Here is a 26,779-nt window from a genome sequence, read left to right as displayed (position 1 = left end):
TGTCATTGATAAATGTAGGCCCTTACAATCACAGAGGTATAATTGGAGTGCGGAGTATCGCATAGTGACGGGACTCAAAAGCCATTGGAATAGCACTGCAGTTCAAGCGTTATAACAACTGTTTGTGTTACGAGCTCTATAGTCATAGACCTGCAAGAGCTATACCAAGGCCGCTCGGCGGTCTACATAATATGCGCATGTGTAGACTGATGTGATCCTCAGCAACTTATAAGCTACTAGCAGTGAAAAATGGAATCTATATTACAAAGGAGCTTAGCTATAATCTAATCGATGACATATGAAAATACACGATCTCTATATAAAATGAATAAGAATCTTTCTCGCACAAGCAGCCTGGTAGGGCGTGAAGAACTGAAACCCCCTTCTACCCTCTGTCTATTCATCCTCCTCTCTTGCCAAGAACCATAAAATCAAGCATGTACTCCATACTTCCCGCTGTAACATTTCCATCAGCTCCAAATACACATCCAAGTAAACTCCCCTCCAACAATCCCATCCGCCTAATTGATCATAATTGCGCCTCGTGCCGACTTTTCGGCGTCCCCCTTGGATGATGCCTTAAACATTGGCCTCAATCATCGTACGCTCCGTCTTCATCAAGAGCTCATCAAGCTTGTTCATAGCATCCAAGTCATTGAGCATCCTGGCAACTTGGACCCCGGCGGAGAGGATCCTGAGGATGGTTCGGTCGTCCCTCGGGGGTTCCGGATGCCTGAGTATGTCATCCACTCCCAATGAGGTGCGTAGAACCACCCTGAAGTGAACTGCCAAGTCACTGTACAATGCTTTGGCGGGGATTTGTTCTTCTGCGATTAGGAACCCGAGCAGAAACACAAATTCACCCCATGCCAAATCTGGGGCTTTTTTGCGCCCCAGGTTCCGCACAAGTAATGGCTGTTCTCCAGGGTCCATGCCTTGGATGACAGTGTTGGGCAACTCATGCCTATTGCAGAACTCAAGTATGCATGTTGAGAGATGGCGGCTGGCCTGGGTCAGGATTTTTCTCTGCTTCCTCCTTGAAAGGCTGGTTAAAAGAAGTGGAAGCTCTTCCTCTTCTAAAGCAGCAAGTGATGGTAGTGTACTAGCAGCGGATATTTCATTGGCGGGCTCAAATGGTGTCAATGGGCGTCGAATATTTTCACTGATATCAGCGTACTGAATTATTTGAAATGTATCTTCAAATGTCGCCGCAGCTCGAAAGTCTGAGAGTCTAGCTGGACGAGGGCTGAAGATGGAAGGATCTTGGTCATAGACACGTACGTCCATGATAGGATTTCCAGGAAAGACTCGGTGCCCATAGGAATTAATTGGATCGTTGTCGGCAGTGATTGGCCAGCCGTAAGAAGGGAGCTTCTCGGGAGTTGGACTTTTAAGTATATCGAGGGGATGAATCGCCCTGCAAAGAAAACAGATGTTAGCGTTTTCTAAGTGCTTCAGCTATCAGATACTCTATATGGAAATTCTCACTTGGAGTCATTATCCCCATATTCTCCTACATAATCGACTGTGGACGATGCACTATAATGTTCGTTAGTATGCCTTCAAGAGCAGCAAAGGATGTTGCATATCGTACTCGCTAAATTTGTCATGCTGATTATGAGATGCCAGGCGATAGAATGTTGAAAGCTTTGGAATTGACGACGACAAAAGGCCACAGACTCCCATTTCAATATAGCTCCATCCTCCAGCACATTTTGCGCGCAGTTTACGCAACCAAGCGGGTCGTAGCTCTTCCATGCTGGTTCGTGACCAAATTTGGGAAAAGTAGGTCATGAGCACCCTGAAGACAGGTCCCTGAGCTTGTATGGGTCTCTGATTTGGCTCGAGGTTCAAAAACACTTCTGGTTTGACATTGGGAATAGATACCATTTCTGCAATCTGGCGAAGTACCGAACATAGTGGCACCACGTATAGTTCTTGAAGGCGATTGACCGCGATAACATACCCGCAGGGTTGATTTGTGATGGAATCGATAACAAGAGACCCGCTGTCTCCCATCCGTACATCTCCATCAACTGTATGGCAGTCAGCATCGGCTCTAACAAGGTGAGGATAAGAGTGAATTCATACTTGGCCCTGAAATGGTAGCCTTCCAAACCTCACAGAAGGGACTATCGCTACCGGAATTGGTGATAAAGGTAAGCGTCCTGCGAATCATGCCTTGTAGCAAGCCCCGAGGTGTTATGATTTGTACCGCGCGCTTTTCGTCGCCCAAATCAAACACTTGACGTGCGTCGTCAGCTGCTGTTATTCCATGGCTTGGGTCGATTTCTACCAAAGCCCAGTCAAGATTGGGAGCATTGGACTGTCCTGGTCGACCCCAGACCCGTCTCGGCATAATAATTTCGGTTCTAGGAATCTGTACATCGCTGTCGCCATGTCTGTTTGCCAGCTTCAATTTATACTCATGCTGCACGATAGCTTCAGCCGTGCCTTTTTCAAAATGCCTGAGTTCGGCCATGTCGTATTCCACATCTGCCAGTACGCATGTTGCTTTATTTTCGCTTGGCATAGACAACAAGCTGGATATACCTTTCTGGGTACTTTTTCCGTTGCCTTGGCCATTCTCTCTGAAAGCATGGGCTGGCGTCAGCGCAAAGATTGTATCATCGGTATTGGAAAATCGGATACCGCAAGTGATGGTGCTGACATTATCGTAAGTGTTGCCTGAAGCAAGGATAGCGCCGGAAAAATAGGAATTCTTGATGCAGATACTGAGACTTTCGGAAGCGGGTGCAAGATACTCAAACGTAGACCTGAGGGAGAGATATATTTGAAATCTAGTCGTTGAGTGATGCTCATACTGGTCCCTGATATGTGTTTGGGTCAAAGTCTTTAGGATCGCAAGGCCAGTATCTGGATCATCAGACGGGTGTGCGATGATAATCGACGGTTCAGCGGTTAGCCTATGGCCGCCGCACATCTTCAGCTGAAACTCTGTTCGAGTTGAATGCTCAAGACACAGCTCAGTGTGCTTGTGAAGATGTTGTTGGAAAATCTCCACAAGGATGGCGAACCATTGCCGGTGCTCTGGGCCAATGTATCCATCTGCGTGAGGATACACGTAGGTTGATAGCTTAATGCCAACTATCCTCTCAGGATCACGGAAACTCAACAACGATTCGTCAATTGTCTCGGTCTGCATCCTGCTTGGTGGTTTCACATCCGCAGCAGCAATGTCCTCAGGAGAGTCACGTCGCCACAGACTGAGAGGCTAGATGTTGCTGACGCTGCTGTTGTCTTACAAGCGTAGAATGCGAAAGTCGAATCCAATCTTGTTCACCGATTTGTCTCAGAAGAAATTGATCCAGAACGGCTCATAAAATGTCGGCTATTTCTTTCTGCTTGGTCTGGTCAGCATAGTCGCTCAATGGCCACCATTTCGATCTTTGCTGTGGAACTGGTACGGACGGCTTACCAACACAGACATGCGATCTGAACGTCTTGGAAGGCAGGTTCAGCGGCGAAGGTTTTCAACAGATTTTAGAAGAGTTTGAGGGCCATGGTTATTAAAACAGAAAAGGTTCATATATCAATTATAGCAAAAACAGCTTGCCAAACCATCCCTATACCAGCTCGGCCGGCAGGAACTTGATGCGAAACTTTTGCAAGCTGTTTGCTCGCGTCTCGCTGCAGCCATGCTTGCTCTGGCTACCTCACCAGCCCTTGATGTTATTTTACGGCTCATAATAGGTCTATTGGTCCAAGTGTAGAGTGTTGGTGGCTGCACTGCGGAAGCGGGTGTGCGTCGCCTTGTATCGATTCTGCAGCGTAAAGAGGCCAATAAACGTCGCGATAACTTCATCATCGACAAACAAGAAATAATGTTCTTTCTTAAAGAGGCCATAGCGGTCATTCCGATGATTTGATAGGGGCACAGTGGAAATCAATTGCGAGACAAGGCCTCGGCTGCTCTGAGCGCTCACATATCCAATTTGGGCTTCGGGCATTATGTTTGCTCTTTGTTCGATCCACTTTCAGTCCTCCGCTATTAACCCTCGTGGCACTGGCATTGACGTTGGCAAAAGTAGGTTGTGAGTTTAGCGGACTCGTCGTATCTCAACATATACCCTTCCGAATGTTGCATTTAAGGCGACTCATGCTAGTCGAGCCTGCGACGTCCCAGTCCAAATTGATCCACGTCACCGATCATCTCATGCAGCTATACTGCAGGCACCGATTCAAGCCCCTAACACAATGGAACATAGGAGAAACCCCAGAAGGGTATATTCTCGAGCTATATTTTTAGAGATGGGAGGCGGCAAGATGCATCCATCATGCAGCTAGCGTTCATGACTGGTCCTTGTTCACGAGATAGCATATAGGAGCGAGAGGTACCAGGCGCTTTTCCACGGGTTCAATCATGGCGGTGCTTTGTCTGCGCAGCTTCACGCAGAATCTTTTTGCTCCATCTACTTGACCTTTCCCAGTAATGATGGGAAAGACGTCCATTATTTGACTAATAACCTACACGGGCCGTACCGCTTAGACAATTGGTAGCAGCATGCAGCGGATTGATCCGCTCACTGCCGCCCGATATCACGCTTGGGCGCTGGCCCAAGGGATTGGAAGCTTTGCTAGCAATCGCATATCATCGACTACCTGTAAAAAAGTGTCATTTCGTGATTTTTAGAGGCGTAGGCGGCACTATTCTCGTCTGCTTCCAGTAGCGCTCTCTGGGCCGCTGTTTTCTTATCCTTTATTGGCGGAGCCTATTCAGCTTGTGATTGCTATGACAGCGAACACATTGATTCGGAGATGACATTCAAATGACCAAGATAGATGCTGTTAAAAGAATCCATAACTTGATGCTACTGCCAGAACAAACAGAACCTTAAAGGTCACTGGTTGGCTTACAAAGTACTCCATCTCGGGAGTGCCTCCGGTCTCCACCGCCTGCTGCTTCTGGTAGGCGGGGTAGCTGCCGGGTACCTGTAGCTGTGCATGGCCAAGCTCAATGTATACGAGATATGACTCTGGTGGATGACTGAAGAGTGGCATGTGATCAGGTCATCTCTCAAGACTCAAGACAGGCTTCACATCTGATGGTAGGTGCTGTGCTGTGCAGAGCACCAGCATGGGGCATGGAAGAACAGAGATCCAAATAACAATACTGTACACTATCCGATGGATTTATTTGCGTCCAAGCCACTTTGGGAGAGCGAGGAGAGAGAGGAGCTTAGAGTCTCACCATTTTGTCCGGCACTCTCTCTCGCCGCACTCAGTCACCGCCCTCCGGATTTAGGCCCTCAATAATGCCAAACCCACCCATTCTTCGCCCCATCTGCCCATCCATCCACCCAATCCACTCTGCTCCAATACGGCGCACCGCACCGCTTGACAGCCCACGAAACAGCCTCGAGCGACTCACGGGCTCTGGAGAAACCCGAGGCTTGCGCCAGCCCCCACATGGAAACTTGGCTCTGGCTAGTTCCGGGGCTCAGGGCTGAACGACGCTGGCTGGCTGGACTCGAGAGCGCTAACTGCAAGAACACCAGCATGACAGACAGCTCCAAGCTAGGCAGAAGCAGGGAGCGAATAAGCCGCCGCAGCGCCTGGCCCTCGTGCGTCATCATGTGCTGCTCTCAGCCGCCGCCGGCCAAACCTTCACCTTGCACCGTCTGCCTGACCTCGAATCTGCAGCAGAAGAGCATCAAGCAAGCACCTGGACTCGAGGCCGAGCACAGGCGAAACTGCTTGTGAGCGCAGAGTTGGGAACCCAGACAATCCGCACCTGACGCCGGCGACTCAGCTGCCCTGTCCCGGCCCTCAATCTGCAGCCAAGCCTGATTGAAGCTGCCGGCAATTCGCATCCGTGCCATAACCTATTAGGGACGGCTGTGCCTGGCCAACCGAGCTGTTCTGCCTTCCTGTCTCGTCCAATAGCTGGCGCGAGGCTAGGTATAACCACCCAGAAGCCACATCACCGCCTCAGTCCCTCTCCTCTGTTTTTGAGCCTCATGTTGGGTTGCTGGGCCTAGTTTCCAGTTACATATTAGACTATCCATCTGTATATTCCAGAATTTGGTCGGTGCAAGAAACCGCGGCTCCCTAATGGCTGCAACTAAGGATACCGACGGGTCCGAGGCCAACATACCAGCTCCCGCGATCGCCATGGGACTCGGCCACGCAACTAAGAATGCCTCTACAAGCCCCAGAGACGCTCACCCATCAGGTAAACGGGGCCATGGCAAGGCCGTGCAGATATTGCGAGGGCTGGCTTTTACCATTTACTTCCTAACTTGCTGTGTCACGTAAGTTTGCTGTTTGCTCCATGCCCCCCTGCTCCCGGCTTCCTGCAATACACATCATGATAAGATCGCTTCTCACTAACATTCTGGTACCGCAGCATTGTCATTACGCAGCTCCTTGGCTGTTGGCTGTATTTTGTCAACCGCGATATCTACTATGACTACATGTCAATGACCAAGAGACTGTTTGCCATTACCACCATTTTGATGACGCAGATCTGGGGTCCGTCAACGATCCGGATCAGTGGTGATGAGTCGGTAGCGGGAGAAATCCAACCCACGGAAGGTGGTGGCGTGCAATTCAATTTTCCGGAGCGCATGGTTATGATTGCGAATCATCAGGTAAGATGACCCCCAAGGGACAGCAGTAGTTTAGCGGATGCCCATCGCAGCCTGACTCGTTTGCGAGTATGCTTGGTTTCATCCTAATTTTGGCGAGAGATGTTTGTCAAAGCCGAGCTAACTGTCATTGGTAGATTTATACTGATTGGTTGTATCTCTGGTGGGTCGGCTACGTTAACCGGCCGTCTTCGCATGGCCACATTTACATTATCCTGAAGGAGTCGCTACAGTACATTCCTATTGTTGGCTGGGGCATGAAGTTTTACGGCTTCATCTTCATGTCCAGGAAGATGGCAAAGGACCAACCCCGGCTCGCGTATCGGCTGGGAAAGCTGAAGCAAACCAAGACTGATCCCAGCGGCAAGACGTATCGCGTCCCCATGTGGCTACTCCTGTTTCCTGAAGGCACCAACATTTCTGGAAACGGTCGACGGAAGTCTGCGAGTTGGGCGGACAGGAATGGGTGGAAAGATCCCGAGCATATGCTGCTCCCTCGCAGCACCGGTAGCTTCTTCTGTCTGAACGAGCTGAGGGGAACAGTGGACTATGTTTATGACTGCACGGTCGCGTACGAGGGTATTGAGTAAGTATCTTAATGTGGCATAGGCCACCAGCAATCATGTTCAAGTCAAAGTAGCTAATTCGTGACAAAACAGCCGAGGCAAATACGGCGAGGACATCTTCACTCTGGGTAGCACCTACTTCCAAGGCCGGTCGCCCAAGTCGGTCAACTTTTTCTGGCGAAAGTTCAAGATGTCAGACATACCTCTCGACAATGCGGATGAATTCGATCTCTGGTTGCGTAACGAATGGTACAAGAAAGACGCGCTAATGGAGCAGTACCTGACAACTGGACGTTTCCCCGCCATGGCTGGATCCAAGGTTGATTTTGTCGAAACTAAGGTCCGTGCGAAGAACCCTTTTGAGATCTTGCAGGTATTCACCATTGTTGGCATTGCCGGCCTTTTCTGGCACAACGTTCAACGATTTGGTGGCGTCGTTGCCAAGCGGTTTGGGTTCTCTGGCTAGAGAACTAGAGAACCCGAGGCTGAGAACTCGGCGTTGAGAACTGGAGAACCCGAGGTTGAGAACTCGGAATTGAGAAGCTGAGGGGGCTTTGTGTGAGCTGATGCTGTCATCTCATCTCTGATGAGAAACATTGCTTTCCCTCTGCATCTGCAAGTACTCAGATGGTGATTTTATTGGCTGAGCCTCATTTGTTGTTGTGTATTCTTTCATCAGCGTTTTCATAGCATATTTTTGGAATGGTACGGTATTTTCTTTTCTTGGATCGTCGATCAGGTGGGATAAACGAGGTGGCGGATAGCACAGAATACCAATTATAAGACTACAGGCGTCATTTGATGGTGCGGAGTTTTCGAAATGGTATGTTTCTTTAGATGAGCTATTGGATGCCAGGGCATCGTTTGTGTTGATGAGGTACACGGCTGGGGTTTGATTTGGCTTGGTCTGGTTAGACCTTGATTGGATTGCTTTGAAGGGATTGTGCTGGATTCAGTTAGTCATTACTATTTGCAGTAACACGAGCCTAGGTAATAATCGGGCATTGATATTTGGACACTTTTCGATGTAACCTTGCTGCCTTGAGAATTGGAGCCAAGTTAAGGAGTAGATGAGATGGATAGAATAAGCTAGGTGTGGTAAGTGACCGTGTTACAAACAAACTTTTTTTGCTAGTAGTTTCGTCGAATTGCAGATTTAGACAATCTATAGGCGATAGAATTGGCTGAAGATAAACTTATGACTCGATGCCAAGTGCAAATAGTTCACCGTCGACACTAATCAAAAAGACGACAAGCTTGCGAAGTAGGAATAAGGTCACCAGCAATTGTCAGCGGCATACCAACGAATCGGGAAATTTCTGTGGCGTCTGCATATCTTGGTGTCTTCTACCTTACATGCCAATTAGCTTTGTGATTGGGATTTAATATTGAAAGCTGAAAAGTAAACCTTGGCCTCGACGAGCGGATAAACCAGGAAGGGTTGAAGGGGCCTCGGCATCTTGCTGGTCGGATCGAGGTCTTATTGGTGGCGGCAATGGGAAACGCGGGGGAGGAGAAGCGTGGCGCCCATTTTTAATTTCTAGTCTCTTGGTGTGAGTGTTAGTGGTTGATGATCGTGATGTGGCGTTTTTGTTGCAGACAATGGGTATTGGTATTGGGAGCCAGGACCGTTGGAGCGAATGCATATGCAATGTATCCCAAAATCTGGGCTGTCAGGCTGAATCTAAAATCTGATTTGCTTTGTTGGCTTATTGATGCCACTACTTTGAGTAATGTCATACATGATATAGTCTGGTATAGTGTCTAGATGCCAGACGAGTCATTGGAGCCCATCTCTGTCATTCACGCCTTTTTTTCGCCTTCTACAGCTTTGTAGTATATATGAGCTAATAGATTAAAGTGTCTGGCTAGAGCGTTTAGAGTTGTTTAGCTTCCTTCTTCCCCGCGAATGGAGATTTTTCCACAACGGGAAGGAAGCGTTTATTTACTACGAGTTTATGGCGTTGCTAGTCTTTGTTATAACGATGAAAGATTCAATACAAAGAAATACGAACGATGGAATATAGATGGGTGCAATGAGTAATGCTTATAATAGCCAAGAGTTGTGAGTTGTCGGAACATACTATAGTTTAGCAGCCACTGGTGTCTCATCCCCAAGACATCCATCCACTCACCGTAATTCCCAGCCACCCCTTTCAACTTCAACTTCTCTCAGTCTAAGCATCCAGGAGGGAGCTAGCTAGACCCCGGACTTTGCCACGGCCACCCTGTACATACCGCATTCTCTACCATATAGCCCTGGTATAAGCATAAAATAGGCTATAAGCCAAGAGGGGGCACAGCACCTAGACCGCGTCCCTACCCCACTAAGTGGATAAACCATTAGGAGCAACAGAGTGAAGAAGAAAAGTCTGGGGAAGATCTGCTCATTCGTTATTTCTTGTCTTGGCAAAGAGGACCGATATGGGGCATGGCTTGCGAAGATGGAGTTTGTATTCGTCATTTTTTTATGGCGTCGCCTAAACAACCGAGGGGGGGAAGCGCAAGGTTTCTGGGCTCTTGGGTTGTTGTTTTTTGTGTGTCTAGACTATTGAAATCGAACCCATGATACGGGCTTAGAGTCTTGGCCAAGCTACCCAGCCCTTGGGGTAGCGGTCGATAAGACTTGTGGAAATAAAATTCAGCGGCAGATTGGTGGGAGAGCTAGAGTAGTAGAGAGGCCAGTGGATTTTAATCTGGGCAGACGTGATGAGTCGCAACCTATATATTCTCCATGCCGATCCTCGACCCGGCTCCCTGTTTTCGGGATGTCTCAACGTGTCTCTTAAATGAGAGAATAACGAAAACAATTTATTCTATCCCTTCTTTGGTTATAAGAAAAACATAGAGAGGTTGCTTCCAAATCAGCCATCATGAGTGAAGAAACTCCTCACTTAGAGTCTGAAAAGCAAGGGCTCGAGTTAAGCCATATCGACAACCCGATGAAAGATTGTGAGAGCAACCACCAGGTCATATCGCTTGACGATGATGACTTTGGTTTCACCCAGGCTGAGCAGCGCAGCATCATTCGCCGTATCGACCGCCGCTTGGTCATCACGGTGGGCGCCATGTACTGCGTCAGTCTCATGGACAGAACGAACATGAGCGCTGCCAATATTGCCGGCATGAGTGTTGAGCTGAACCTCATCGGCAACCGCTACGTAAGTCTCCATCTGTCCCAATCAATCAATTTTAAAGAATTGCATGGCTAATTGTATGAAATTCTCTAGAACATTGCCAACCTCGTCTTCTTTACTACTTACATCGTCTTCCAACCACCCTCCACAATCCTCATCCGCAAAATCGGTCCTCGGCTGCATCTGGCCTTCATAACTCTCTTGTGGGGCGCCGTCATGATTGGCATGGGCTTTGTGAAAGACTTTAAGCAGCTGGCGGCAATGAGAACAGTCCTCGGTGTTCTAGAGGCTGGATTCTTCCCGAGTTGCGTGTATTTGCTTAGCACATGGTATACACGATGTAAGTGGGAAGACAGTATCCATCCCCTTTGTATTCTTTGATATCAGCTAATACGTAACTATGTAGATGAGGTTGGAAAACGGTACTCCATATTCTATCTTGTAGGCTGCGTCGCCTCTGCCTTTGCTGGTATCTTGGCCTATGGTGTAAGTCATCTCATCTTTTCACTTAATTCTACACAAATCTTACATCATTCCACAGCTCATGCAACTAAACGGCCGCGAAGGTCTCAGTGGCTGGCGCTGGATCTTCATCATCGAAGGCACTCTTACATGCGCCCTCGCCATCGCTGGCTACTGGCTCCTCGTCGACTTCCCCGACTCTACACGCCTCACCTGGAACTTCCTCGGCCAAAAAGAGCGTGAATGGATCGTGCACCGCATCCAACGTGACCGTGGCGATTCCAAGGTCCCGCCGTTTAACCTGAAGAAGTTCCTCGGTGGTGGTGCGGACTGGAAGATCTGGGCCTATGCCATGATATTCTTCAACACTACCACAATTACTTATGCACTGGCTTATACACTCCCTCTTATCCTCACCCGCAGCATGAAGTTCTCTGTTGGTGAATCCCAATGCCTCGTCGCACCACCTTATGCCTTTGCCGGCATCGTCATGTTCTCGGCCGCCTGGGTTGGCGACAAGCTGCGCGTACGTGGCCCAATCATCATCTTCAACATGGTCCTCTGCCTCATTGGCCTCCCCATCATGGGCTGGGCTGAAAAGCCTGGCGTGCGCTATTTCGGCATCTTCCTCGTCACGGCCGGCGCAAACAGCAACATCCCCTCTGTCATGTCCTTCCAGGCAAACAACGTGCGCGGCCAGTGGAAGCGGGCCTTTTGCAGCGCCACGCTCGTTGGCTTCGGTGGCATTGGCGGCATTGCTGGAAGTTTGGTGTTTCGAACGCAGGACGCAGCAACAGGGTACAAACCCGGCATGTATGCGTGCATTGCCTGTGCGCTTTTGAACATTGTTCTGGTGTTGTTGTGTGATTTGTCCTTTTGGAGACAGAACAAGAAGGCTGATGAGCAGGGCGTTGCGCTGGAAGCTCACGATGTAAGTGCCGCGATTCATTATGTTTCCTTTGTTTGCTTTCATCCTTTTTTGGCATCTCATAGAACAAAGCTAACGTATGGGTGCAATATAGGAGGACGCAAGTCCCGATTTCCGATACACTTTTTAATTTACAAGTTACTTTACGTTCAGATGGGATAGGATGGAATGTGTCATGACTCTGTTGTTTGAATAGCATGGTTGAATCTAGCTAGATCTCCATATACCATGCTAGTGTTATCGCTTAAGATAACCTTGAATCCAACAATTTTTAGCTCTTTCAGACATCAAACATCTGAATCAGAGCCTACAGAAGGTACACTTGGTGATCCTGGCTGCCGTCCAGCTTGTGTCCCTGTCATTGCGTAGCTTTCTGGTGCTTTCTGCTACTGAATCATGTACGAGCAGCCAATTTCTCCTTTGATCTCATGTCTCCACAGAATACTTCAGCCCCGAGGAAGCAAGGGATGCCTAAGTGGCGGCCTGGTTCTGAAGTTGGTAGCAGCACTTCGTATATGCAGGGGCCCTATTTTGCTTTGCTTGTTTATTCTTTCTTTCTGCCACTTTAATTTCGGATGTGGCAGTGTTGCTGAAGGCTGCAGTCGCGGCGCTGTTCTGTTGTAGTATGTGCAGAGTGTTGCGTTGAAGCCCATTGATGCTACCACCCTTTTGGAAAATCTATCTGTGAATATGATATCCTTTTTTTTTTTTGGTACGCATCAATTTGATGGATTTCTAGATGTTGCGATTCACAGCATTATGGTTTGTGTGTGTGTGTAATATGGAACCAGCCAGTTCGTGATCCTGTCCTTATAGCTACAACCGTGATTTGACACATACATGTAGCATCTTATAGTCCATCAAGAATTTATAGATAGTCAAATGCCATATTACGCCCATAATATCTACCTCACTCACTCATATATGTAGAGAAGTCTTAACAAACGCGTTCCTCTGCCGGTCTTATCAACCCATACCACAGTCAAAATGATCCCCGATAAACTCTGGCCCGTTCTATTCTTTATCGCCATCTCTGCGTGTATTGGAATCCTTACATGTCTCTCATTCACAGTCTTTAGCATCATATTTGAGCGCCGGGCTACGGGTGAAGAGGCTCGACATCGTCAGGTAGTCGAAGATGATTCTCCAGTGGAAGATTACTGCACATTTGAACGATCTTTCAGCGAGACTTTTGACGATTTTGCCTCGGCGAATGGACAAAGGAGGCCTTCCATCACTCCAAGGAAGTCGCCAAAGCGAAAATAAGGAAATGAAATACATGCAGCCACTGTGAGGCGATATTTCCGCTTAAACCAATCAGGTATTTAAGTAAAAGACGTCCATGACAGCAATAGACAGCTAAAATAGCGTACAAGGCCGTCAGCTCGACAGAGTCGTATCAATTTGATTGAGCTATACAGAAATGATAACACCAATGATTCTGCTCGAGAAAGTGAAAAGAACCAAAGAATAATAAATGTCTATATGTGATAACCGTTTAATCTATGCTAAATTTAAGCCGAAAACACCTTTTGCACCTTGCCCATGAATGTACCGACCTTCCCTATTCTCTTCTCCAATGCGTTCTTTAGAGGCGTTCTCGCCTTGATGTAATCTACCAACACCTCATCCAATGTATCTAATACAACAAAGTCATCTCTCTTGGGTAGAATATTGTCTCCACCTGTAGCAACGAAATCCACAGTCGCAATGATATACTTCTTCTCAGGGTCGATCCTCTGGCCAGAGATTCTTGCATCGACGAGCATGCGCCCAGAGGTATTTGATGGGTCGTATTGGACCTGGAGATTATGCGATACTTGAATCCCAGACGATAATTTCTGGTTATTGAACTGGTTTACTCCAGATACAGCGCCTTCTAGAATCTTGAGCAGATCGGCGCCCGAGTATGTCAATGTCACAACGGCATTACCAAATGGGAACGCCGTAATGACTTGGCCTCTGGTGATGTTGCCAGCATCAATAGTTGCTCGAACGCCCTTTCCATTGAAGAGTGCAAAACTCGGTCTCTGATCTTCTGGTACGTCCGTAGTGAGGTTGTAAACATACTCAAATGCAGCATCAGCCATGACTTCCCCCAAGAGGCAGTCACTGCTATGGCAGGTCGTCTGGTCAAGAGTATTCTCCGTAGTTCCCACAATCTCGTTGGCATAATCCTCAAACGGCCCTCTCCACGCAGTAATCTTGGCCTGAAGTTCGGGCTCCAGCTTGGTCGTGTTGTCCATATGGATTGGAGCGCCACGATAGATGAGCGCTTTGCCGTCCTCATCGAAACTAACGTCGATTGAGCCCAAATATTCTCCCCAGCGGTAAGACGTGACGATGAAAACTTCATTTCCAGAAAGGTCTTCCACAATAGTCGGATATTTTCCCTCTGCACCGTCCATATCTCCAAGGAGCGTATGGCTGTGGCCACCAATGATGAGAGATAGGCCTTCTGTCTGTGCCGCCAGCTGCTGGTCCACATCGTAACCAATGTGCGTCAAAGCCACAATGCGCTTGATATTGGTCGTATTACGAATCTCCCAAATAGCCTTTTGAACCTCTTCAGCGGGATCGAGAAATTTGGTCAAAGGACCGACGTGAGAAATCGTCGGTGTAGTCGGTGTCGATGCCCCAATGACAGCCAAGCCATACTCTTCAAAGATGTGATAGTTCTTAATCGTGTCTTTGAGATCAGTGTACTCGCTCTTCACATTGCATGAAACGACTGGAAACGTCAAATTCTTCAAAAACACTCCCAACTTCTCATCGCCGCCATCCCACTCGTGGTTCCCCAGCGTCATGGCATCGAATTGGAGATCATTCATCGTCTCGGCAATCTTCTCTCCGCCATAAAACGAATAAAACATGGTTCCCTGGAATTCATCGCCTGCGTTCAACCACAAGTGGTTGGGATACTGAGCACGCAGCTCGCTGACCTTTGTCTTGATACGGGCGTAGCCACCGAAGCAGCCCTTGACAGGATCCACGCAGTCTGTTCCCGCTTTCACATACTGGTCAAGGTGAGCGTGAACGTCGTTGACGTGAAAGAAGGCTAGTATACAGATATGTGAGCCAAATGTCGTTTTACATAAAGGCAAAAAGAATGGATAGAGGAAGCCTTACAAATGTTATAGTGCCCTCCATCGTCAAGGGCTCGCTTGGCCAATCGCCTGCTATACAGAACGTCGTCTGCAGCCGCATAGCCCGCCGAAAGAGCCGACAGTAAGAGAGACACCTTCATGATGTCTCCTATGCTGTCTTCTTAGTAAACCTCTACCCTTGCAGCTTATCAGGTCTCTCCTCTCCTCTACTGTCGTGATCACAAGCGGCAAAAAGAGAGACAAAACGAAAGAGCAGATGCGCGCAAAACTCATTCACCAAGCACTTTCTCTGCAGCCTCGACAACAACCAGAAGAATGTAAGAAACAAAAGAAGGGAGCCAGCCCTTTGGCCAGCCCTTCAGAGGATTTTGGACGGCCAAGAGGCTTAAAGAATGGGGCTTGTGTCGCCATAGGGTCCACGTGGGTATGTCACGTCACAGTGCGATACACAGTACCAGCGTTGAATTATGGTAATGTATGCAGCTGAGGTTGATATCAGCAGTGCCGCTATCTACACGTAATCTTTTGCCCCAGTATCACCCATCAGGTATTCGGTAGCTTATTACTTTCTTGCTGAAACTCGGCATAGATAAAGCAGGCAAATTAACTCTTGGGTATAATCACAGTGTACCAAAGGGATGGTTGTAAACCAGCACTGTGTCAGATACGAGCAATACACGCATGTCTTGGATTTTTGCCTTTGCGCCAGCACTAACAATCTGCGCCCCGCAGGCAGGACAAGATGGCTGTTCGGTACTCGAGAGAGTATCAGTTATCAAATTTCATAATCTGGGCATCTCCATTCTAATGTTGAGAGATCTGCACTCGCTATGGTGGATTATTTCCTAGAAGTAGATTGGCATCATGATAAAGACTGCACTGTTGGATATAACTGGAGAGGGCAATGAGACAGCGGACGCCGCGTAAAATGATTTGTGCCAATGGTTTCATATTCTTAAATGAGCAATATTCCAAGCAATTCACGAGCTAATAAACCAAATTTGCATCATTCTGCAACCTGGTGTACGGAATCTGGCATCAAAACCGATGCGCATTGCTCAAGGTCGACGGTCCTTGCATGCCCGGCATGTCCGAATTCCGCACTCAATACACGATAATATAAAATCGGACATCCAATTCTGGCACCTTTCGCATCGAAAACCACCACAGAAAGATAGCCAGGCATGATGCGTGCAGCCAGCGGCGGCATCGTGCACCTCCCGCGCTCTTCGGTGTCCGCCGACTAATCGACGTTCATCCCAAAAGGGACAACGGCATTGCTTCCACTCTATGCCGCATTTATAACAAAACTGGGCTTTGCAGCGACATACTATCAAACTGTTAGCTGGATAGAGCCACTAGAGAGGTAAAACATACTTATATGGTTGCATCCTCTGGCCATCTGGACCATCCTGCGACACGAGTAGCATCTCTGCCACTTTTTCTCGGCTGCCATATTGAGAAACTCTTCCATCTCCTTATCGTCAGGACAGTCTTCATCTTCGTGGGATGGGCCCTTGCATATAGAGCAAGTCTTGCAGTGGCAAATTTTGCATGTGGCCACATCATTTCGAATGAGACTTGGAGGAATAAATGCCAAACAAGTGGATATGTAACAGTATGTCTTGTTTGGTATGCCGTACTCCAGTTCTTTTTCGTGATATTCATCGATCAGTTTTGTAGGTAGGAGTCTTTTGGCAGCTTCGATGGGTATTTGCTGACCGCAGCATTGAGGAGGGAACAAAGACTCGTCAGCTATGGCTAACCTAAATAGCTCTTTTACACAGTCGTGGCAGTATACATGAGAACAAGAAGACTCTATCGTTTTCAAGCACGAAACATCCGCCATGCACGCAACACATTGGCTTTGCTCGCTGACCACTTCTGGCAAGCTATTCCAATATTCCTGATGGATCAAAGACGAACACGTAACAGCCGGAGGCTTGTCATCACCATTCTATGGTGCTGCAAGCGGTTCAGTCGTCTCGTCATCAACGATGCTGATACTTGAGCTGGCATCTGTGGTATAACTCATGCTGGATGTTGTTGATGCAACTTCATCATCGGATTGTTCGGTCGTCTCCTCGTTAACGGTGTTGACATTGAAGACAGTACCTGAGGGAGAACTCATACTAGATTGTGTTGGTGCAGCTTTGTCGTCGAATATATTTCCCGGCTCGCTCGTAGCTGGCTGCTCTTCATCAGCACGGCCTCTAAGAAGATCGCCAGCATCTAAGTCCAAGCCATCAAGAGTACGGCAAAGGGCTCGATCGTAGTAAAACATTTGCAGCGACTGCAACTCAAATTTATAAAGCTCCGCGGCGAACTCGATGTCAGGTGGCTGCTCGTCATCTCTATGTTTTCCTTTGATCAATGCAATGGCATCTTGTGACTGAAGCTGGATGCATAGTCGGAGAGATGCATCGTCAATATTGAAAGCCATAATTGGGGTTAGAAGGCACCCTTGGACAAACTGGATTACAGGTTAAGAGAAGGAGGAAGAAAATGATGACGAAGGTGGAAAGAAGGGGATGAAGAGGAAGAGGGAGAGGAAGAAATATTCGAGATATGGATGGAGCCAGCTGCACAAATCAATAATGTGCTCATGTGGCCCGTGCAGAGAGCACATTAGGAGATATCTTCTCATGCGACATCTTCTCGCACATATTTCCATCCGCTAACACCGGTTTAGAGTGTATTGTGTTGGAATATAACGTGATCTGAAGACTGAAGTATACCTCATGACTTTGAGATGACGAGCTTCTCAGATTCTAGGCAGATGTGTATCTTCCAGCTGTTCTGTTGTAAACCAAGTCAAGCCTACATTCAAGATGAGCATTAGCACGTACATCTCATTTCACATTACCATGACAAGGTATATTTGGTGCTTTTTAGTGCATCAATTCACGTAAATTCGTGAGTCTGCAAGCAGTTTCTCCCTAATTTCCATTCATAGAAAATTAAACCAACTTCAAGGTCAGAACAAGCGAAGCTAAGGTGGCCAGCTGCCAGCTCATGGGCCAAAAGAAGATGCATAACTTGGCTCACTTTCTCATCTTTTCAAAAGAGATATAAAAAGAAAAGAAAATAGAATAAAGGCAATAGATCAAGGCTTTTCATATGCATGTCATGAGACCTCCAATCTGTGTAAATATGACCGTAAGATGCACTTTCCCTCACTACCCATCTACGTCACCCGGTTAACAAATGTCACCAAATCGAGCACTTTGCACACATCTTTTCAATCATTTCTCATCATTCCTACATTGCATCTAGCACCCTAGTTTACAAAAGTCTTCACTTCATCAGCCGCAATCATGACGACCCCCAAAGTCGCAGCTCAAATCTATAAATCGCGGCCTCGTCCCTCAGCTCCAGGTCCAGTCACCGACACAACAGAAGGTATTATTTCAATATCCATTTGATTCTCATATAATCATCTATAAAGGGAGATGTGCTAATTTCTCAACTCAGCACCGCCCCAAAGCCTGCTCACCAAGCAGCGTAACCTCATCCCGATGGTCATTGGCACTACAGACAATCAGCAAAACACCATGCCCTTGGAAGGCGCCGAAAAGGAGATTTTAATTGTGATTTAACAATCATTTCTATTTTATCACGGTAAAATAGCTGACCCTTTGCTTGCTTAGGAAAGAGTTCACAATACTGGCGCGCAGACGCCATCGTCGCTCGCCGCGCAGATTGAACATGAGCTGCAGCAAAAGAGGCCGACCTAACAATGACTCCATCACCTAGTCAAATCACCTTAACGCATATCATGTCATAGAATCAATTCATTTCTTGAAACGAACACATGACGCTATAACTGACACTCGTGATGCATTCTCATAATAATCCCACCAGCCCATAAGAGTACATTCTCATAATCCCACATTCATGTTTGCTCACCAACCATCGTTATCAATCGTCTTTCAGTTCGCTTCTTACCTAATATCTGCGTTCGCACTTGAGATAGACTGTATCAGTCATGCGCCTCGGCTGCAGATCATTGCAATTATAACCTGGCAGCGGCTCGGTCCTCGGGTTCCCATGCTTATCCACTGCTTTAAAGTTGAACATTGCCACAAACGTAGCCGTGGAAACAGAGAGTTCCATTTTCGCAATCTAAGTATAACACGTTAGCTCTTCTTCCTCTAGATAAATAACAAGTATCGCTGCCAAGGCCTACTCTCATGCCCACTGCGTCTCATAGTTAGCACATCAATACCTTCAAGAGTTTAGGTGGGAGCCTTCTTACGACATGGGTGCAATCCGGTTCCCCATCCAAGAAATCCATGCTGCTGCTTCTTATCTTCTCCTCGCTCGGACATATATCGGCCTGGATCCCATTTTCCTGCGTTTTTGTATACCGTCTCATCAAAGTGAACATCCGATATATTGTAAACCTACATAGTAATCATTAGACATCAACACCCAAATTTTCTCATTCAAATCAATTTATATAATTTAACTTACTGCAAACGCATTTTTTGGTATAACAACTCCCGTATCGCCAAGCACAATATCCTTTCCGGAAATATTCTGGCGCAGAGAAGCGCCCATGAGGTTAAGCCGGATGCTATCTTGCACTCCCATGTCCAGATAAGGGAACTCAGATTCCCATGCATCAACAGAGAGCGTTTGCAGGACGTCGTCCGGGGTCTGATCTTTGGAGGTTCTGTATTTGGCAACGGCTGCATCAACCTCAGCTTGAACCTTGGCGTACCAGACCGGATCGTAAGCGAGATAGCAGAGGATCCATGCTGCTTGAGCGGCGGTATTGATCAAGCCGGCAAATAGTGTGCCGATAATAAACTGTTTAGGTCATGGATTAGCAGCCGAAAGGTATAAACTTGGACACAAAGCTCAAGGTACTCACTGCTGCAGTGACCATGTCGCTCTCGCCCTTGTCCATGAGTATCTGTACGGTATCCTCTGCTCTCCGACCAGTTTTTCTCCTCTCCTTAATAATGTTTAGAAACAACATGTGCAGCTTACCTCCTCCCCAAAGCTTGTTAATCTTTGTAGGAGTTGGCAGCCAAGGAAACATGATACTAAGAGCAGAGCTCGCGTCCAGCATGTCGTAGTACTTCATTGTTTTCGCCCGTAGTACAGAATCCTCAGCGACGTCATGGCAGCCGACGGTACGATGTGTCATCTTGCAAATGAGATCATGCACAACCAAGAATGGATCCATGGGAGCAGACGTATCAATGGCGGAATAGGTATCGTAGGAATCTCTGTTGAGATAGGGGAGGCAAGTTACCAAGTGATCCTTTCCAGTGAGACGCTTAAACAGTGTCACGAAATAGGTAGCCATGTTACGCCCAAGGATTGCATCAACATCCGGGCCTGCTGAAAAGAGTTTTTTAAATCTATTGCCTGGTTAGACTCTTTTCATTCGGTAATAAATGATTACAGCACTGCAAAGGGTCCACGCCTTGAACAATGTTCATACATACCCAGCGCTCAGATCAAGCCCGCGAGTAGTATAATATGCAGACCGCGCAGCCTCTCCCGAGACAGCGACAATGGGATACGGCCCGAAGAAAAAATTAAAGTGCCCATTGGCACTGCGCTCCTTGCCCTCTCTAAGAAAATCGCCTCTCTTTGAATAGAAGAGCAGGGAGCCGAGGAAAGGCACGCCTCTATCCGTCCATGATGCGCCAGAATGGAAATCAGCACGCTTCGAAAGGCGGATAACAGCAAAGATAGCGACAGTTGCGACCAGCAGCAAAGTGCTGGGCGACCAATTTTGAGGCGAAAGGATGGTAGCGACCAAGCTGACCATTTTGAAATACACCAGCGTTGAAAACTTATCAAAACAAAAGAAGACGGGAAACACATCTACAAATCTGCCCTTGAGAATGGGGGAAAGGGGTGGTGATTTATAGCGCCAGTATATGTCAATTACACTTTACCGTCCCGTCAATCATGCACTACCAGATTGGCTCGGCAATTGAGACATCCCCATTCTAAGAGGGGGTTTCGCAGCTCAGCTTAAACTTAAACCATCAACCTGTAAGACTATAGTTCAATATTCTAACTTGTAATCAACTAAAGTAACACGGGTATAAAGCATCCCGCTAGATTACGCTGATTTCGTACGTAGGATCGTGTGGCTTGGAGCTCCTTGTCATACAAACAGACTTTAGACTAATTGTCTCATCTCGATGGCTCATCTAAGGGATGTCGTAAAAGACATGCCGCGCAACTCGTTTGCGCAATTATATGATTCTAGTATAGGATATTATATTAGCGTACTGTCATTGGACGATGAGCTCTCAATTACATGTATCCTGATTTATAGTAGCGTGTACTGACGATGGATTTGTCTATTCTAGCTATTCCACAAACCTCCTAGCTATTCGACAAGTTCTATAGCTAGTAGATCAGTGTCAAATAGTTTCAGGCTTTCTCTAATGACTCGTGTTATAGTATATAAGGACTCAAGCCCAAATCAGTAAGATACTTGGTCATCTTCTCTCTTCTCTCTCCCAAAGCGAAAGTGCGTCACAGGAGTCGTCTCACATCGTTTTTTGCACGCCGATCCCGAGTATATGTAATCAGTACCGTATACAATATCACCATGAGGTATCCGTGGATGTATACCTACAATACGTGTAAAAGAGGAGGCTTTTCGTCTCATAGACTCGAGGTCCCGAGTTTACCCCCTCCTCAGCTAGTTACGATCGAGTGAGCACTAAAGGCTCGGCAGCGCTACCGAAACAAGAGGATGCATTTGAAAAGGTGGTGCAAATTGCATATTAATTGGTTAATGAGTAGCAAAAGAGCGCCTAATCTATTTATTAATGACTCATGTTGTGGTGGTTCTATAAAAAGACTACCATCTGTACGGTCAAAGACCACAATGAGCCAATCTCCTAATCTTAGTCATCGTGGCGACCGCTGACCTCACCATTTCAACGACCAATCTAACAGCTTCACTGTACATAGCTCTATTATCAGATCATTTCATAGAACGAATCACGCTGCGCTGTATAGCCATAAAATAAATCTCATTTATTAATTTAATTCAAAACCCATTCAAACATCATGACCATAAAGACTCTAGAATCGCTACCTCCAAGGCGCAGCCTCCGCAACATCAAAAGGCAAAGCCTCACCGAAAGTGTCACAACAATAACTACAGCTATCAAAACAGAGTCCAAACCCGCAAAATCGTTAACAAAATCCGAATCTGCTGATACCGTCTCTCTATCAAAAATCCCAGACAAAAAAGCCTCCATCCTTCAAGCCCGCAAGCTCAAATCCTTCGCGGCCTATTCCCAAGCCTCACCCTTCCCATCCTTCTCTCATCCAACACCTCAAGAATGTTCCCGCGCTCATCGTATCCTCGCATCCATCCATGGCGAACGTCGCCGTCCTGAAACAACCATCGCGCCGAACAGCGTCGCCGGCTGCGGAGATTCTCCATCGGTGCTTGATGCGCTGGTCCGCACAATCCTGTCTCAAAACACCAGCAATAAGAATAGCACGCGGGCGAAGCTCTCCATGGACAAGACATACGGCCGGAGCGATAACTGGGAGGCCATTGTACAGGGCGGTACCGATAAATTGCAGCGAACAATCAAATCTGGCGGTCTCAGCGTCATTAAAAGCAAAGTCATCATGAACATACTTCGCCAGACGAAAGACCAGTACGGCAGCTACTCTCTGGATCACCTTCTCAACGCTTCCAACGATGAGGCTATGCGGGAGCTTCTCTCTTTTCAAGGCGTGGGACCGAAGACGGCGAGCTGCGTCTTATTGTTTTGCTTACGGCGTGATAGCTTCGCGGTTGATACTCACGTATATCGCATATCAGGCCTGCTGGGATGGAGGCCGGCAGAGGCGAGCAGAGAGGAGGCCCAGGCGCATTTGGAAGCAACAGTGCCAGATGGAGACAAGTATGCACTACATGTGCTGATGGTGACGCATGGAAGGACGTGTGACGAGTGCAAGGCTGGAGGGAAGAGTGTGGGGAAATGTGCTCTACGGAAGGCATTTGTGAAAGGGAAGAAGAAAGCAGATGATAAAGATATTATGGTAAAGGACGAAGATTTGTAAGATATCATATATGTGTGTGTATATATTCGTCATAAGCGCGATTCTTCTATATGAAAGATACCCAAAACACTACCCAATAGCAAGACACTCAAGTATATCTCGCCTGGTTTTCAACTCCGATGCTCGCTCCCCCAAAAGAAACTCCATCCAGCAGATGCAACACCCAAAATGCCCATATACCTAAAAAGATGATACCACCATCCAACCAAAACATATTTACGGCTCCAAGTCCATGGGGTCTGCCATCATCCACTTCCATGTGTTATCGTCATCGGCACCCATGCTGCCGTCCATGCCATTCTCGGCGTTTCCATTAGCCTCCATCTTGAGCTCTTCGACTCTCGCAGCCGCCATTTTGTAAGCAACACCTAGACCCTCAATGATGCGTCCTATAATCCATGACAAGTCATACATTCCCAGCGGTGTTGTTTCTCCTTCCGCCGCATCTTTCCACCGGTTTCGCAGCTCCTTGGCCTTCCACAGCGCAGAATTGACATCGCCAGTGCCCAGCGCATTTTTCAGTGGATTGTCTTCCTCACCCAACGCTAGGAGCACGTTGTGGTGGTAGCTATGGGTTGCCTGGCCTCGTGGCCCGCCGAAGCCGCGAGGTACGCTGACGCCGTATACGAGGAGAACAAGCACCAGTGCCTGCTCAATACGCATGTAGAATTCGTGAAAGTCGATTTTGAAATTAACCTCGGCGTCAGCGGCGGAGAAGCCGCTATCTTGCGGGGAGTGCGTACGGTTGTATGAGTTTTCGAGGTCGATGGCTGTCCATCGCAGGCGCTGGCAGGTCTGGTGGAATCTTTGGAAGGCCGGTGCAGGCGATAGGGAAAGGGCTGTGGCAGCAGCAGCGGCGCCGGCGCCAGCAACAGTTATTGAAGTCGAGCTAGGGACTGTCGTCGTTGTTGTCGTCGTTGTTGTCGCCGTCGAGGCGGATACTGGAGGCACAGATCTAGATCTGGAGTCGAATCGATAGGCATCGGAGGGGCGGCTCTGAGCTGACGCCCAGATTGATGCTTTTAGGCCTGTTGACCCCATACTTTGTATCTTTATATTTTTTCGAATATTTTCTGTCTTCTATACAATAGTATACATTAACGCGAGCGTATGCGCGACATTCGAGAGGTGCGACGAGCTGATTTTCAGGTCGTTCAAGCAAGCAAGCGCTGCGTCGAGAGCCGCACGCTTGACCCCGCGCCCGCCCGTGCAGAGAGCTGAGAAAGAAAAGGCAAGCAAATTGCTATTCAAAAGGAGAAAGAGAAATGGAGTCTAGCGCACTGCAAACGCCATTGTAGGCTGCGCCAGAAGAGGTGCTCGCGGGCCGAGGATGCAGCTTGGAGCGAGAGCGCGAGTAGTGCGATGTTTTTTGAAGGTTCGAGGTTTGTTTGCTGGTGTTGGTTGGTTCCAAGGGTTGTTGGTAGGCGCCTCTTCTGCAGACCAGCTTGCGGCGGGCTTCAGCGTTTGTTCCTTAGGCTAACACTCAGCAGTCGGCTACTCTGATGATAAAAGAGACGGATATCTGTAAATGTCTAATCTGGTTAAACGCAGTCGTACTTTTATGCTGAGTAGTCATGATGAATCCTCAAAATTTCTGATCGTGTCTCTGTATATTGTGCTCTGTGCAGAGTAGCTGTTGTGGATTGTGGAATAGCAACCTCTAGGTGGTGCTTTATCAAGTTGACAACCGGCAAGTTCACTAGGTCAAAGGTGGCTGCACTCTAAACAAACACAAGTCTGCTCATGCCATTTCTTCACAAATTTGCGAATAACACTTTCTGTCCTCTTTTCTTCATAATTTCCTCTGTTCATTGTAATTTTGGTGGAATGAATGCTGGTTACAGGGTAGGCAGTACAAAGATCTACGAGCCACCAGTGACGGGATGTACAAGTCAACATGCTCGATTAAGCCTTGCACGTGCTGCCCATAAGTTTGAGGGGATGCTTCTGCTACCCGAAACGCCTCTCCCAGCGGTACAGGCGCTTATTGTCTCTGGCGGTACAATAATGTACACGACAACTCCAATCACCGCGCCGTCGCCCAGAGTCATTCGCAGGTAGTCACGGGAATCTGCCTTCGGCGGTGCAGATGATCGGCCGTGGTGGGACCCGATCCGGTCATCCGGCGCCGAGTCCAAAACTCGCGATGGATTCTGGTGGCGGGATGCACCGCAGCAGATGACTGACTTATGACTGGAAATTGTGGTCAGGCATATTCTGTATTTCTACGGTGAGACATGTAGCTGATTGTACATTGTAGTTGAGGGGATCATGTGTTTAGTCGTGGAAGGATTTAAATAAAGTGGTGCTGCCCTTTTCTTTGTTGGAGATGGTTTGCATCGAGTCTCGAAATCTTAGCAGTAACAACATCACTACACGGCAAAACAGCTAGTTCGTTACTTTATCTCAACTAGCTACCAATTCAAGACATACATAAATTCGATATTGTGTGTGCATATACCAACAACAACAGCTGCGACAACTATACTCGCACAACACAACAAAGCAACGAGATTACAACATCATCTTCGGCATTATTATATCCGTGGCACAGCATATCCGAGCAGATCACCGTTCGCCATGGCCGAGCTCGTATACCACAACGGCCACTACCACGAGATTTATCGCCGCGATCGGCATCATGAGAAACGCAACGACTCCTGGAACGTCATGAAGATTTGGGACGAAGTGTGTTATGGCATCGGCGATCTTTACTACAGGGTGCGCAAACGATACTAGCTTGTGCTGCAGTGCTACAGTGCTGCTTCAAGTTGCGGGAGTGTCAAGTACGAAAATAGTACATTGATTTACACGATCAATATTTAAAAGTGGTAGCTGGATAGGATATACGCATATTGGTGCCATTTTACGGAAAGCATCTCATCTTAGATCCCAGTACTGTGCCGCCACAGCTACGCACCGCCCCATTCACTCACTCACCACTTGAGGGAAGAGGGCAAACGAAGGCCAAGCAGCACCGCCCCGGATAGCCGGCTCTCAGACGGCCCGTATCCAAGCTCTACTATCTGTGCCGTGGCTCCGAGAAAAGGGAGACGGGCCTCGCGAATCATGACTGGAGTCTGAAAGGGCAGTTGATGAGCAGCGCAGCCCCAGCGCTTGGAGTGCCGCTACGGCACTGAGCTCCCGAGATATTGGACTGGAAAGCAGTAGCGGGAGTAGATCACTGGCGGCTTTTCTTTGACAGATCAGAGAGGGAATAATCACGGTGAGCGGACGTCAGGCGATGGGCTTGGGTGGATATCCTGGTTGTTCCTGGTTAGCGGATTTCGATGAAACAGTTTGACTGTCGGTCGGTCGGTCGGTTGGCCGTGGAATCCGCAGTCCAGTTCAGGTATGTTTGTATGTAGACGAGCAGGTAGATATGGAGCAGTATTAAAACACGATTACACCACTTACATTACTGTACCGAGTAAATGATCAGCAACATGTGCCGAACAAGGCTGGCCCAGCGAGAGCAGAGGCGAGCACGGGCTGTGGCATCTAAAACACTTTTGCTCATGCTCATATTCAGGTGGGTTTGAAGCCCTTGACGCGTCAGCCGGAAAAGGGAGGCCATTGCGGCGAGTACCTGGCATTGGGTGATGAGAGCCCGGAGATATAAAGTACCTCGTAAAGAAACACCACATTCGGTGCGGCTTGGCAGAGTGGTATTGTGGCATGGGCTGTTGTTGGCATCTCGTAAATACGTGAGAGAAATATCGGTCTAATCATGGATGAAGAAAGAGACACGACAGCCTTGCTTCGCTTTGTCCGCCAAGTACTACCTACTGATACGAAATAACAGGCAAGACAAGAAAAAGCGTCTTGTTGGAGAAAAAGATGAGCCATAATCATGACAAGGGCCGCAGAAACAATGAAGATCCATCATCCCTCGCCT

The 26,779-nt window shown here is 47.8% G+C and overlaps 10 protein-coding genes across 10 annotated transcripts; 4 read left to right on the top strand and 6 right to left on the bottom strand.

The window, feature by feature from the left end:
* Positions 1–397: 397 nt before the first annotated feature.
* GGI43DRAFT_49952 (uncharacterized protein) lies at positions 398–3,322 on the bottom strand. Its single transcript, XM_083209915.1, has 4 exons — positions 2,092–3,322; positions 1,595–2,036; positions 1,489–1,539; positions 398–1,417 (listed from the first exon to the last, which is right to left on the bottom strand). The coding sequence occupies exons 1-4, from the start codon at positions 3,164–3,166 to the stop codon at positions 580–582; spliced, it is 2,406 nt and encodes an 801-aa protein (XP_083060566.1). The 5' UTR covers positions 3,167–3,322; the 3' UTR covers positions 398–579.
* Positions 3,323–5,836: 2,514 nt separating this feature from the next.
* Positions 5,837–8,101, top strand: GGI43DRAFT_49875 (acyltransferase-domain-containing protein). Its single transcript, XM_083209914.1, has 4 exons — positions 5,837–6,275; positions 6,371–6,614; positions 6,749–7,197; positions 7,271–8,101. Exons 1-4 carry the CDS (start codon positions 6,076–6,078, stop codon positions 7,641–7,643), a joined length of 1,266 nt encoding a protein of 421 aa, XP_083060565.1. The 5' UTR covers positions 5,837–6,075; the 3' UTR covers positions 7,644–8,101.
* A 1,745-nt stretch (positions 8,102–9,846) lies between these two features.
* On the top strand, positions 9,847–11,967 carry GGI43DRAFT_49808 (major facilitator superfamily domain-containing protein). Its single transcript, XM_083209913.1, has 5 exons — positions 9,847–10,338; positions 10,408–10,654; positions 10,721–10,800; positions 10,856–11,707; positions 11,799–11,967. Exons 1-5 carry the CDS (start codon positions 10,051–10,053, stop codon positions 11,832–11,834), a joined length of 1,503 nt encoding a protein of 500 aa, XP_083060564.1. The 5' UTR covers positions 9,847–10,050; the 3' UTR covers positions 11,835–11,967.
* Positions 11,968–13,026: 1,059 nt separating this feature from the next.
* GGI43DRAFT_49800 (Metallo-dependent phosphatase-like protein) lies at positions 13,027–15,182 on the bottom strand. Its single transcript, XM_083209912.1, has 2 exons — positions 14,834–15,182; positions 13,027–14,762 (listed from the first exon to the last, which is right to left on the bottom strand). Exons 1-2 carry the CDS (start codon positions 14,949–14,951, stop codon positions 13,219–13,221), a joined length of 1,662 nt encoding a protein of 553 aa, XP_083060563.1. The 5' UTR covers positions 14,952–15,182; the 3' UTR covers positions 13,027–13,218.
* Positions 15,183–15,902: 720 nt separating this feature from the next.
* On the bottom strand, positions 15,903–16,752 carry GGI43DRAFT_49791 (BRcat and Rcat domain-containing protein). The gene has a single exon (XM_083209910.1). The coding sequence runs from the start codon at positions 16,658–16,660 to the stop codon at positions 16,145–16,147; it is 516 nt and encodes a 171-aa protein (XP_083060562.1). The 5' UTR covers positions 16,661–16,752; the 3' UTR covers positions 15,903–16,144.
* On the bottom strand, positions 16,659–17,485 carry GGI43DRAFT_49798 (uncharacterized protein). The gene has a single exon (XM_083209911.1). It carries the CDS (start codon positions 17,252–17,254, stop codon positions 16,769–16,771), a length of 486 nt encoding a protein of 161 aa, XP_083060561.1. The 5' UTR covers positions 17,255–17,485; the 3' UTR covers positions 16,659–16,768.
* Positions 17,486–17,910: 425 nt separating this feature from the next.
* Positions 17,911–18,548, top strand: GGI43DRAFT_427523 (uncharacterized protein; the record flags this gene model as incomplete). Its single annotated transcript, XM_083208815.1, has 3 exons — positions 17,911–18,213; positions 18,286–18,401; positions 18,462–18,548. Exons 1-3 carry the CDS (start codon positions 18,129–18,131, stop codon positions 18,546–18,548), a joined length of 288 nt encoding a protein of 95 aa, XP_083060560.1. The 5' UTR covers positions 17,911–18,128.
* GGI43DRAFT_405479 (cytochrome P450) lies at positions 18,391–20,677 on the bottom strand. The gene is made up of 6 exons (XM_083206025.1): positions 20,274–20,677; positions 19,691–20,186; positions 19,288–19,626; positions 19,070–19,217; positions 19,001–19,011; positions 18,391–18,936 (listed from the first exon to the last, which is right to left on the bottom strand). Exons 1-6 carry the CDS (start codon positions 20,600–20,602, stop codon positions 18,760–18,762), a joined length of 1,500 nt encoding a protein of 499 aa, XP_083060559.1. The 5' UTR covers positions 20,603–20,677; the 3' UTR covers positions 18,391–18,759.
* A 1,003-nt stretch (positions 20,678–21,680) lies between these two features.
* GGI43DRAFT_49733 (DNA glycosylase) lies at positions 21,681–22,989 on the top strand. The gene has a single exon (XM_083209908.1). It carries the CDS (start codon positions 21,868–21,870, stop codon positions 22,879–22,881), a length of 1,014 nt encoding a protein of 337 aa, XP_083060558.1. The 5' UTR covers positions 21,681–21,867; the 3' UTR covers positions 22,882–22,989.
* Positions 22,990–24,302, bottom strand: GGI43DRAFT_49761 (uncharacterized protein). The gene is made up of 2 exons (XM_083209909.1): positions 24,021–24,302; positions 22,990–23,961 (listed from the first exon to the last, which is right to left on the bottom strand). Exon 2 carries the CDS (start codon positions 23,920–23,922, stop codon positions 23,098–23,100), a length of 825 nt encoding a protein of 274 aa, XP_083060557.1. The 5' UTR covers positions 23,923–23,961; positions 24,021–24,302; the 3' UTR covers positions 22,990–23,097.
* Between the last annotated feature and the right edge of the window lie 2,477 nt (positions 24,303–26,779).

This window comes from Trichoderma evansii, assembly GCF_050947405.1.
Source record: "Trichoderma evansii strain SZMC 28006 chromosome Unknown GGI43scaffold_10, whole genome shotgun sequence".
NCBI lineage: Eukaryota > Fungi > Ascomycota > Sordariomycetes > Hypocreales > Hypocreaceae > Trichoderma > Trichoderma evansii.
Note: the sequence above shows the minus strand (reverse complement) of the source record. Positions and strands in the feature narration are given on the sequence as shown.